Genomic DNA, 12886 nt, shown 5'->3' with positions numbered 1-12886 from the left:
CATACACATGTGTGTTGGGCCCCTGGGAACCCCTCCCTCCTGCACACATGTGTGTCGGGCCCCTGGGAGCCCCTCCCTCCTGCATACACGTGTGTGTTGGGCCCCTGGGAACCCCTCCCTCCTGCACACATGTGTGTCGGGCCCCTGAGAGCCCCTCCCTCCTGCACACGTGTTTGTCGGGCCCCTGGGAGCCCCTCCCTCCCTGGGGGTGCAGCCTCCTTGCACTTTGTGTACTGTGGGCTTCTCTCAGCACTGTCAGAGTCCCTGCTGGACGCTGGCTGTGGCTCTAGTTGACTTTGCTGTCCCTTACATCTGTGTCTCACCCTGACCCAGGCCCTGCCCTTTCCAGCTCTGTGTGTCCAGTTTCTGTTTTCACCAGAGGCCTGGGGTGATCACCAATTTGCCCACTCCCTGGCTGCATGGGTCCCTTCCACTGCACCAGCCCTTTTCTCTTCTGTACTAGAGCCACGGAGCTTACGTTCAAATGTGGTTACCTCAGTCCTCCCTATAACCCTGAAGCTCCTCAGAGCTCCAGCCACCCCTGCTGGGCCTGGCCCCACGTCCAGGGCCCTCCAAGCCCCAGCCTCTCCAGTGCCCACAGGCGGCCCTCCTCCCTTCCGCTCCTGGTCCTCAGGCCTTCCTTCATCTGGCTGCTCTTGCTGGCCGGCCGTGCACCTCAGGGTCGCTTACCCTACCTTGGCTGTGGCTCTCACTGCAAATCCCACTCCCCTTGAGCTCGCGCTGGATGGGCTTCCTCACCAGACTGCGTCTCCCTCATGGTCACACCCCAGTCGCCGGCTCAGTGCTGGTGTATGTGGGGTGCCTGCAACTGGCTTCAGTGAACAAGCCAGCGAGTCCGTAGGTCCCTTACTCACCCTTAACATCCTTATTTATCTCTGTCTCGACTCCAGAGTTCCGGAGCCTCAGCATCCGAGTGGCTGGGTCGTGTGCACTGATGAGTGAGGCCACCGGCCACAAGGTCAGTGGCAGAGCCTTGGTCGCCTTCAGATTCCGCCGCGTGGCTGCCTGGGCTTTGGGTCCTTTTCTTCAGCACACTATTACAATGGGCTCAGTGAATGAGATTTTATGTGTGAACATTATTTGGACTCTACAATTCGGTGTAACTGCCTTGCTTGTTGAATGGTGCATGTGTGCATGGATGAAGCCAGTTTTGTTGAATCAGATCTGTGTTTGAATTATAGATGAGGGTGCACAGCCACATCTCCTCTGTCCAGTGAGGTCATTTGTGTGTCTTGCTCTGTCCCTCACAGGCACTGTGCATGCTCACGTCCATGTTTGAGAACAGGGTTGCTGTGCTGGAAATCAACCTGGCTGCTCGGCTGAGGTCTCGGCTGTGCCTGGGCGTGGGGCAGGCACTGTCAGTGCTGGCCAGGTACGGTCTGCTCCAGCCCCAGGTTTCTCCCACGTTTGGGAGCTGACTCCTTGATAAGGCCTGCCTGCCTGCCTGCCTGCCAAAATATATACATACATCTTATGGCTCTGAACATTGGACCCAGGGACATTAGGCTTCTGAGCTACATTCCCAGCCCTTCTTAATTTCTTTTTTGAAACAGGGTCTTGAGAGGCTGCTGAGACTCTCACTGCATTGCTGAGGCTGTCCCAAACCTTCAGTCCTCCTACCTCAGCCTCTCAAGTACTAGCATTACATGTGTGTGACCCACGGCCTGCTTAGGTTCATTTTTTCTGTTGAGAAATAAAGGCAAAATTTAGTAAACTCTTATCAATGTCAACTCTATATGAAAGAAACTGTGCCTTTATCTTGTTGAAAAGGAAATGGCTCATAATTTAACACAATATGCTATGTTATTTTAAAATAGAATGTCATTATAAAATACTTAATATGTTAAGGTAAATTGATGTTTTAAAATGTTAATATTTATCATATCAACATTTTAATATATATTTCCTAATCAGGATAAGAATTAACTTGATAGATTTATTTCCAAATATCACATATCCATATCTGCATGAATTCAGCATTTGCATTTGTCCATAAAGTACATGTTTCACTGAAATGATCACATTTTACTGTTTGCTCTCATATGGCTTAATTTTAATTTTAGCTCCTGTGCCTTGCCAACTTCTCCATTGTATTTTGGAACTGCTAAGGAAAAAAGTACTAAGCTTGCTAGTCAAAGACGATCTGGTTAGTATAATACTGAAACGTAAAAATGCAAACATAACGGGCTCTTGTGTTGGCCAGCGAGGCTGTGATGCCTTTGAACTTGCTTGTGGGAGCAGGGCCAGGGCGTGGCATGCGGGCTACTGTCCTGCTTTGCTCTTCATGTCTGCTGGTGTGGTGCACCTCAAGACAGAATACTCTGCTCATCAGGTTCACTTGATTTTAATTGGAACATGCCTTGGGACGTCACGTTTGAAATAGTATCATAAATGGAACTTATTTCTCTGTTCAAAGGGGCTGTTTTTAGGACCACTCAATGTGATAGTTATCCATTTTTCTGAAGCCATTTTACAATGTTATATAAAATATTCATTTGGAACACCAACTGCTAAGTTTATGTAAAAAATAAGCCCTTTTGGAAAATTGTTTTATTTGTCTAAAAGCATTTTGAGATTTACAAATGTAAAATATTTGTGGTAAATTCATGTAATGCCAGAGTTTTTATAATCAAGTATTGGTGCCATGGAAAATCTAGTTCTTTACTCTTATATAGAGGCTGTGTAAGGTGTGTCCTGTTTGTAGAGAGGCTGTGTACAGCTGACATCCTGTGTTTAGCAAGGGTGCGTACAGCTGATGTTACATGTGTAGAGAGACTGTGTATATTTGATGTTACATGTGTAGATGTAGAGAGGCCACATATAGCTTATGTGGCATGTATGGAGAAGCCATGTAGAGCTAACATAGTGTGTGTAGAGCGGCTGCGTAGTGCTGATGTGTGCGGGTAGAGAGACCATGTAGTCCTGAAGTCCTGCATATAGAGACCACGTAGAGTTGCTGCAGGTGTAGAGAGGCTGCGTAGAGTCAACACTGCTCATGTAGAGAAGCCACGTAGCACTGACATCATGTGTGTAGAGGGCCATATACAGTTGATGTGTGTAAAGCTGATGTCCCATGTGTAGAGAGGACGTGTGGAGCTGATGTCACATGTATAGAGAGGCCATGTACAACTGGTGTCTTGTGTAGAGAGGCTGTGTACAGCTGATGTTGTGTGTACTGAGACCTTGTAGGACTAACATCATTTATGTAGAGAGCCATGTAGAGCTGATGTGTGTAGAGGGCTGTATACAGTTTATACATGTGTATGGAGGCCATACAGAGTTGACATTTTGTGTATAGAGAAGCCATGGACAACTGATGTCATCTGTGCATAGAGGTGCGTGGAGCTGACGTCATGTATGAAGTTTTCTAGTTGGCATTCTCTCTGCTGTGACCCAGCACCTGGCACAAGACACTTAGAGGGAAGGAGACTTATCTGCTTTGAGTTCTGCGGGCCTCAGTCCATATACAGAGTTCTATTAGGCCGGCTGCCAAGCAGGAGCCAGGGCCGCAGGTCCTCAGGACATGAAGGTGGGAGGGGAAGCAGGGGGCGGGGACGGAGGCCATCTGCAGTCCCCAAGGCCACAGCCCAGGTAACACTCCACCTCCAGACAACCCTGCCTTCAGAATCCACACCCCCGGCCCTGCTGCCTTGGGGCATGCAGTCCACGGGACATTTTATGTTCAGAGCAGAGCAGGTGGAGGGGCTGTGCTCTTCAGGATTCACAGAGCTCGGCTTCACAGTGCCTCTTCTCTTGCCTCCTGGTCAGAGCTCCAGGCAGGAGGGTCTCAGGGCAGCAGGCCCATCCTGCTTGCTCCATAGCAGCAGCCCTGTGCCAGCACGGTGCAGGAGAGCTGATGCTGCACCCTAGTCTGACCACTCAGTATTAGGCATATTGCAAGTAGTGTAGTTTAAGAGACAAGAAAAAAGTGTGTTACTTTCTGGCACTTTTTATCCTCTTGACTTAATCTTCCTTGCTGTTATTAGCTGGTTTTATTTTGGTATGGAACCTCTTAATTTTTTTTTGGTTAGAACCTCATTCTGTTCATGTGAATTTTTTTCTGTTAAAAACAAAGAGAGACTATGTTATTTTGTGTTCATAATGGAATTGTGATGTTAAATATTTACTGCTTCTTTAAATTGTTTCACCCAGCTCTGCAGAGTGTCATGGAGGACCAGCCCCTGGTTTTCCACACTAAGGTCAGGTCATCTGGTTACACATCAGCACCACGGTGAGTGTGTGCTTTCACACTGTTGTGTCAGTGGCAGAACAGCACTGTAACTGTGCCGTAGATGTGGAGTCTAAGGAGGGGCACACGTGTCCTCAAGGGTTAAACGGAGGTACATGCAGGAGTTATGATGTGGTGGTCACTGTGGTGGCAGCACCTGAGTGTTTACCAAATCCTTCTCAGATAATAAGGTTCATTCTGATGGGTGAGAAGTTGGTGAGTGTAGGGATAGGAGGGGATGATGATACTTTGAGAGGATGTAGCCCACTGAGGTCCAACTATAATGCTCTCTGGTAGAGCACAGCTTTGCTCTCAGACCAGAGTGCTAAGAATCAGGCATTTGACACTTGCAAGGCTGACTGTGTACGGTCCACCAACCAGGGAATGTGAGAGCCCCGTGATATTTGGAGAAGCTGCAAGGGAATCTTGAGATTCCCTTGACCTTTGTGGCCTTGAACTTCTCAAAAGCAAATTGTAATTTCTTTATAGAAATTAGATACCTCCAACCCCCACTGCACTACTTCAAGTCTAGACTGTGTACGCAGTGACCCAGGAAGCCCTGGTTCTGGGAGTCCCCTGCAAAGTCCCTGCACTCAACGCATGCAGCAGGCCTTTGGTAGGCACTCTGGCTTCTTCCTGGCACTTCTCTGACCTCTCCTCTCCCTCCTATCCTCCTCTAGCTCCTCACATCCAGTCCCAGGTATGGCCCAGACTCTCTCTCAGCCTCCATCACACCCAGGTCACCCTGCATGCACGGCTCCATCACACCCAGGTCGCCCTGCATGCACTCAGCACTCACGGCTCCATCACACCCAGGTCGCCCTGCATGCACTTGGCACTTGGCACTCACGGCTCCATCACACCCAGGTCGCCCTGCATGCACGGCTCCATCACACCCAGTTCGCCCTGCATGCACTTGGCACTCGGCACTCACGGCTCCATCACACCCAGGACGCCCTGCATGCACTCAGCACTCACGGCTCCATCACACCCAGGTCGCCCTGCATGCACGGCTCCATCACACCCAGGTCACCCTGCATGCACTTGGCACTCGGCACTCATGGCTCCATCACACCCAGGTCGCCCTGCATGCACTCAGCAGTCACGGCTCCATCACACCCAGGTCGCCCTGCATGCACGGCTCCATCACACCCAGGTCACCCTGCATGCACTTGGCACTCGGCACTCACGGCTCCATCACACCCAGGTTGCCCTGCATGCACTCAGCACTCACGGCTCCATCACACCCAGGTCGCCCTGCATGCACTCAGCACTCACGGCTCCATCACACCCAGGTCGCCCTGCATGCACTTGGCACTCGGCACTCACGGCTCCATCACACCCAGGTCGCCCTGCATGCACTCAGCACTCTCGGCCTCCATCACAATTTGTGAGCCTTTTCTGCTTCGCTCTTTCTCTTCAGTCTGACCGATAGCAAGCATGACTGTGATTTACATATTTCTTTTTTATAGTCCTTCATGCCTGGGTTAGCAATTGGTACCTCAGACCCTCTCATGAGATGCTTATGCATGGATGGATGGTGGATAAGTAGATGGTGGATTGATGGAGAGAGGATAGATGAGTAAAGGTGTAGAGTCAGAGAAAGGAATGGATAAAGACATGGATGGATGGTAAGTGAGATGGATGATGGATGGAGAGAGAAGAATAATCAACAGATGGGAGAAGGGATGGTGAGGGAGGGATGGTTGTGGGTAGAGACTGGATGGATGGATGGATGGATGATAGATGGGGGATGGATAATGTAGAGATGAATGAATGGAGAGAGGGGTGATGGAAATATGGATGTATCAGAGCATGAATGGGTGGATGATGGTTGAATGGGTATGTATGTATGGATAGATGAAGTCTAGATTTGTGCCTCAGAAAATAATGCATCAGTCCATGTCCCAGACCTAGGGGTGGCTCAGCATTTTGGTATCTAACATTTAGTGTAGACTCCTCAGGTCCACTGCACTAAGGTGTGTTGTAAGTGAGGGCTGCATGTGGGAGACTGGGGTAGAGAAAGATCCCAGACCTTGATGGCCTTGAGTGGCACCCTGCCACTTGGACTTAACAGGAGAAGTTGGGGTACTATTGGAGGGTTTCATAGAGGGTCGCTGAGTCAGTGGCATTGCCTGGTGACAGCTCTGAGGTGGGAGCGAGTAGCCAGTGGGGGGAGGAGGCAGATGAAAGCCTTCACTGTGCAGTATATGCATGTGTTTTCCCTGTAAAACATTGATCTCTTAAGAAATTGGAATTTTAATTTTTAAAATTTTATTGGCACATGGTAATCATACTCTTGATGAAGTTCAGGGTGGTAGAGGCATCATGCACACAGCACTCATTTAGCCTTCCCCCTGCCTACCCCTTCCCTCCCCCTTCCCTCCTTCCCGTGCTCAGCAGTGATGGACTTTGATCAGTCTGTGTATGTGCATCCTGTCTATTGAGGTGTTTCCCCCTCCCCTCCCATCTCCCTCAGTAAGGTCACTTCTTCATTCATCTAAGGCTTCTCCTCCTTTGTCTGGAGTTCCTCCTATGTCCTGTTTTTATGTAGCTTCTACATATTACAGAGAACATGGACTTTTCACTTAGTGTGACTGACTGATCTCACTTAGCATAATGTTCTCCAGTTCCATCCATTCCCTTGCAAACAACATAATTTTATTCTTTTTTTTTTTTTTGCAGTACTATGGATGGAACCCAGGGGCATTCTACCTCTGAGCTACACCCCCAGACCTATTTTTAATCATTTATTTATTTATTTGGTGGTACTGGGGTTCCTGGAAACCCTCCGGGCTACACTCCCAGACCTGTTTTATACTTTTTTTTTTTTTTTGAAACGGTCTCTGAAGCCAGTGTGGCTGGCTCCGAACCTGTGCCATCCTCCTATCTCCGCCTCCCAACCACGGGGATTACAAGCATGCACCACCACATCCGGCCTTAATATTTTAGTTTTTTAAAACAGGGTCTCACTGAGTTGCGAAGGGCCTTGCTAAGTAGCTGAGGCTGTTCATGAACTGTGATCCTCCAGTTTCTGCCTCCTGAATGCTGGGATTACAAGCATGTGCCACCATGCCCCGCGATTTTGTTCTCTATGGCCGAATAAAATTTCATTGTGTACATATCTCATAGTTTTGTTATCCACTCATCTGTTGATGAACATCTTGGCTGGTTCCATAGTTTGGCAATGGTGAATTGTGTAGCTACAAACATGGATAGACATTATTTTGGTTTCCATTCTTTTGGGCAGATATGCATGAATGGTATTGTTGGGTCGTATGGTAAATTCATTTCCATTCTGAAAATCTTCCACACTGTTTTTCAAAGTGGTTGCACTAGTTTGCAATCTCACCAACAGTGTATTAAATATCCTACTTTTCCATATCCTAGCCAGATAGCATTTGTTGTTGTTTGTATTTTTAATGATTGACATTCTGATTGGGGTTAGGTGAAATCTCAGGGTAGTTTTGATTTGTATCTTTTTGATTGCTAATGATGTTGAACATTTTTTTATAGATTTATTTTGTCATTTGTATTCCTTTTTTGTGAAGTGTCTATTTAGTTCATTTGCCCATTTTTTTTGATTGGGCTGTTTGTTCTTTTTTTGGTGGTGAGTTTCTTGAGTTCTCTGTATATTCTAGATATTAGTCCTCTGTCAGAGGACGAGCTGGCAAAATCTCCCTCCATTCTGTTGGCTCGCTGTTGAGGTTCTTGGTAGTTTCCTTTGCTGCAGAGAAGCTCTTTAGTTCAATGAAATCCCATGTATTGATCCTCATTTTAATTTCTTGTGCCTTTGGGGTCTTTCTGGAGAAGTGTTTACCCATGCCTAAGTGTTGGAGTGTTGGTCCTATGTCCTCTTCAAGTAGCTGCAGTGTCTCTGGTCTCATTTCCAGGTCTTTGATCCATCTTGAATTGCCTCTTGTGCAGGCTGATAAAGTGGAGTTTATTTCCATTTTTTTGCATATATATAAACAGTTTTGCCAACACCATTTGTTGAAGAGGCTTTTTTTCCCAGTGTATATTTTTGGTTCCTTTATAAAAAATCAATTAGCTGTAAGTGTGTGGATTTGTTCCAGAGTTTTCTCTGGTCTGTGTGTCTGCTTTTGTGCCAGTACCATGGTGTTTTTATTTCTGTGGCTCTGTAGAATAGTTTTAAGTCAGGTATTGTAATGCATCCTGCATGATTCTTATCGATGAGAACTACTTTGGTTATTCTGGGTTTTTTTTTTTTTGTTGTTGTTCCAAATGAATTCAAGGACTGATTTTTCTGTCTGTGAAGAATGACCTTGGTAATTTAATGGGTATTGAATTGAATCTGTAGATTATTTTTGGAAGAATAACCATTTTGATGATATTTATTCTGCCTGGGAGATCCTGCCATTTTCTAAGATCTTCCATTTCTTTTCCAGTGTTTGTATAATTTTCATTGTGGAGGTATTTTACTTCCTTGGTTAGGTTTATTCCTAAGTATTTTATTGTTTTGAGGGATATCATGAGTAGAAATGTTTTCTGGATTTTTTTTTTTTGGTAGATTTATGGTTGGCATACAGAAAAGCTTCTGATTTTTTTAAGATTTCTTTTGTATCAGGACACTTTCCTGAATTTGTTGATCAGTTCTAAAAGCCTTTGGTTGAGTTTTTTGGGGTCTTCTAAGTAAAATATGTCATCTGAAAATAGACAGTTTCAGTTCTTGTTTTCCTATTTGTATTCCTTTGATTTCCTTCTCTTGTCTTATTGCTCTAGCTATAGTCTCAAGTGCTATATTGAAAAGGAGTGGTGATAGTGGAATCCTTGTCTTGTTTTCATTTTTAAGCAGAATTAACTTGTAGTTTTTCCCCATTTAATGTGGTGTTGGCTTTGGGCCTATTTTATATTGCCTTTATGATGTTGAGGTATGTTCCTCCTATTCTGATTCTCTGCAGTGTTTTTAGAATTTTAATTTTTTATAGTGACATGAGTTTTCTTTTCACAGTATAAATATGTTTAAACCGAAGACTAACATCAAGAATGATGGCAAAAGAGCTTCAAAATTCAGGAACAATTGCAAATGGTATGTAACCTAGTGTGTGCATTTGAAACCAACCCAAAATAACTTAGAAAGACCCTTTAAATACTTTAGCTGATTTTTTAAAAACAGGCATAAGACTTATATGTCTGTATGTAAATATGTGTGCAAATATAAATATATATGTATATTATATGTATCCTGTTAGATTTGTTTCATGTTAATAATTTTTAGACACACAGCTGTTTTTACCACCTTAATAAATTAAAAATATTTAATTTTTATTAAAATTTAGTTTTAGGAAAGTACTGTGGCTAATGATTATTCTAAAAGCCTCTGAGGTCACAGTGGCTGAGAACTGGAGCAGCTCCAAACCTCACCTCCTATGGGCAGTGCCTCTTGATTGCATTGTTTTTCTTAGATTTATGTAACTGCATGCTCATGTTGTTTTGTTTAGCATGGCCCTAGATCAGGCATTCTGTCTCTGAACTACACTCCTATCCCTATTCTATTTGTTTTTTATTTTGAAACAGAGTCTTGTTAAGTTGCGGGGGGCCTCATGAAGGTTCTGAGGCTCCCTGTAAATCTACTACCCTCCTGTCTTAGCCTCCCAACTAGGATCACAGTGTTCCAGATTTAGACCTAGGCCCAGCAGTCTGGGTATGTCAGCTGTATATCCAGGCTCTTGTGAGTTCAGTCCATGATGTCCACACAATGACGAATTGTTGAACATATCCTCGTCACTGTGTGATGTACGATCGTCTTAAAAAACACGCCTTTAAAAAATTTTTGAAGTTATTTAATGATTTTGAATATAAGAGTTTATATATTTAAGTTTAATAGAATGAAATCATGCATGTAAGTAAGGGGAAATCTACTTTATTTCTGATCTCACTTAGAATTATCTCTTGATTCTTATTGTCTTTGACCTCAAAGTGAGGAGTACCCACTGGAGACTTCTCTGCCGAGCAAGCTTCGAAAGCAGGTTTCCGTGGCCCCGGAGCCCAGTGCAGTGAGCTGTGTCCAGTACTCAGGTAGGCCAAGCCCTGGGGAACCATTCCTTTCATTTGTTGGTCTTATTCTGCCCTGTGTCCTGTTGGGAAGGCATTTAAAAAACCTTGGTACTTGAAGTTATGTGACACATTCGAGTCCAGAGTGAAGCCACGCTCCCGTGTCCTTGACTGTGGGGGTGGCTGCAGATCACTCCACCTTGCACCAGGCCCAGGGTGCTCATGTGCTGCCCCTGAGCTCGGCCATTCCACGCCTGCCAGCCTGGTGTGACAGGGCCCCTCCCAGGCCTGCTCACTTGACTGATGAGCCGGCGATGATGCTGGCCCATGAGCCACCTCCCTTCCATCTCTGTCTCCAAGCGTGTTTCACTGTCTTTTGCTTCTGAGACCTCAGTGTCTCTCAGTAACTCTTGAAATGTAGAGGCTATGAGAATGCCCATGGCTCCGCCTGGGTGGTCCCACTGAGCTGGACTCAGAATGAGGCTACTTACAGCTGTCCTGCCTCCTCCTGCAGCCAGGACAGGGCGAGACACCCCCTCTCCTGCCAGCAAGGTCTCCCCCTCCCCCACCGCAGTGTTTTCAGTGGGTCACCCAGAGACTGTCATTGCCTACAGCCCTGCTGAATTCCCTCCATTTTCATATAATTCCAGCCAAATGCTTTTCTGAGCACTTGTGAGAAGTTTGACATATAGTGCCACCAGTAAACATCTTTTGGATATTTGGTGTGCTTGCTTGCTCTCCTAGACTGGGACATTGGTTTGGTATAGACCTTGGGTTTGAGCATGATGGTGAAGTCTGTCATGTGTTTCTAGGGAAACGCTTACAGGTCACCCCAGAGCTGAGTATGCTCCTTAACCAGCCTGTTGGTGCGCGGCAGGGATGGCGCTCGTGCCGGTTGGGTGTCCTGGGTGGGCAGTGCTCCTGGGTGCCTGTGCCACAGCCTGGGCTCAGTTCTCGTAGCCCTTAGGCTCCTGACATCCAGTGACCTGACAATTCCACCTTATTTGTTGCTATGTCAGTGGGATTCCATAGAGGAATTTAATTCTTTACACAGGAGATGGACAGTGGTTGGCCTGTGGTTTAGCCAACCACCTATCCCTGGTCTTCAACGCCAGTCTTTCTGGAACACCGGCTGCCTTTTCAGGTAAAGTGCATCTCAATCTTAAGGAATGTGAACTTATGGGCGGGCCTCCTGATTCCTGGCCATCAGCCGCTGAGCACACTCCTCCAGACAGCGGCGGCGCAGGGCCAGGGTGTGGGCAGGAGTGGGCTGGTGAGGTTGGCGAAACAGATGCATGGAGCCCTCCCGCCAACAGAACTCACTGGCTCTGTGGGGCAAGGCCGCAGCCACTTCCACACTGGGGCTGAGCGACTGGAATTGAATTTGGCAGGATTTGTATGTAGACGTCCCTATTAGTGTAATGTTTTCATAACACTGTCAGATATTCCTGTTCTAAAACCAAGAATCCTATGGCTCTTCCTGATGTCCCTGATACTCATGCTTGGCAGATATTTTTACTAAACACAGACATACAGACAGAGAAATCTTTGGCCAGTCCTTTGCTGGTGAGGGTCAGGAAGCACAGGAGGGTGGAGGAGGTGAGGAGCTGGGAGGTCGTGGGGCAGACCCATGGCAGGGTAAGACTGGAGGGCGACCCACATGGCTGCCAACCTGTGTCCAAGCCTCAGCTTCTGCACCCTCACAGGGAAGGGCTCGTCCCCTGGTGGGGAGCATGTCTGCCTGGCAGCCACACACTGCCTCATCTTACCTGGCCCTGGCCCTGGCCCATGTTATTAGCCTCCATATGCCATGAAGGCCCCAGGCCTCCTGCTCCATGCCAGGAAGCGTCTGGTGAGAGCTGACTTGAATGGCCTCATGTTGTTTGTGAGGTTTCTCCATGTCTTACCATCATATAAAGGGCTTCTCACTTAATTAAAAAAAAATACTGCGCATTTAAGCTCATCTTTACAAACATATGCTGTTTCTATTTTGGGGAAAGTGCATGTGTTGCTGTTGTAACTGTTGATTGTGTGTACCTCCTTGCTTAGTAGTCAGGGATTCAATTTTGAACACAGGATTAGTGTCTTGGCATCTGTCCAAACAACAGGAAACTGGGTGTTGCCATTTCATCAGTCTGGGAGAACATGATAGGTATAAGAGGAGAGTCTCCTCCAGAGTATGAGAAACTACTGTGACCCTTACTGGCTCCAGGGCTTCTGTGTCTTGGTCGTGCCCTCACTGCCATAGTCCAAGGGCTTGCATTTTACAGTCCATGTAATGCAACAGAAGGAAGATTATTTGCTCAGGGTTTCCTCGAGGATTTGGTTCAGGCCATGTGAGGCTGGGCACTGTAGCTCTCGGCATGGCAGCGGTGGGAAGGGAGCACAAGGCTTCGCTCCAAAGTTGGCCGGAAGCAGAAGAGTGAGGGAGGAGTGTGGGTCAGGAAGCGCAGGAGGGTGGAGGAGGTGAGGAGCTGGGAGGTCGTGGGGCAGACCGATGGCAGGGTAAGACTGGAGGCCGACCCACATGGCTGACCACCTGTGTCCAAGCCTCAGCTTGGAGGCACCACCTAAGCCCAGCCACACACCCCAAACCCTCTTAACAACCAAGCCCACTCCCAA

The 12886-nt window shown here is 46.9% G+C and overlaps 1 protein-coding gene across 1 annotated transcript in view; it reads left to right on the top strand.

Moving 5' to 3' along the window:
* WDR27 (WD repeat domain 27) overlaps positions 1–12886 on the top strand; it is a gene marked incomplete at its 3' end in the record, with an annotated part of 160906 nt that overhangs the window by 15364 nt on the left and 132656 nt on the right. The window contains exons 12-19 of the mRNA XM_080700174.1: positions 912–1120; positions 1272–1393; positions 2085–2167; positions 4221–4465; positions 4930–4949; positions 9222–9299; positions 10191–10288; positions 11319–11408. Coding sequence (XP_080556300.1) covers positions 912–1120; positions 1272–1393; positions 2085–2167; positions 4221–4465; positions 4930–4949; positions 9222–9299; positions 10191–10288; positions 11319–11408 — 945 coding nt within the window. The remainder of the gene's footprint in view (positions 1–911; positions 1121–1271; positions 1394–2084; positions 2168–4220; positions 4466–4929; positions 4950–9221; positions 9300–10190; positions 10289–11318; positions 11409–12886) is intronic.

The sequence above is a fragment of the Muscardinus avellanarius genome (genome assembly GCF_963383645.1).
Source record: "Muscardinus avellanarius genome assembly, chromosome: 8".
Taxonomy (NCBI): Eukaryota; Metazoa; Chordata; class Mammalia; order Rodentia; family Gliridae; genus Muscardinus; species Muscardinus avellanarius.
The sequence above is the reverse complement of the archived record's forward strand: the minus strand, read 5'-3'. Positions and strand labels throughout refer to the sequence as shown.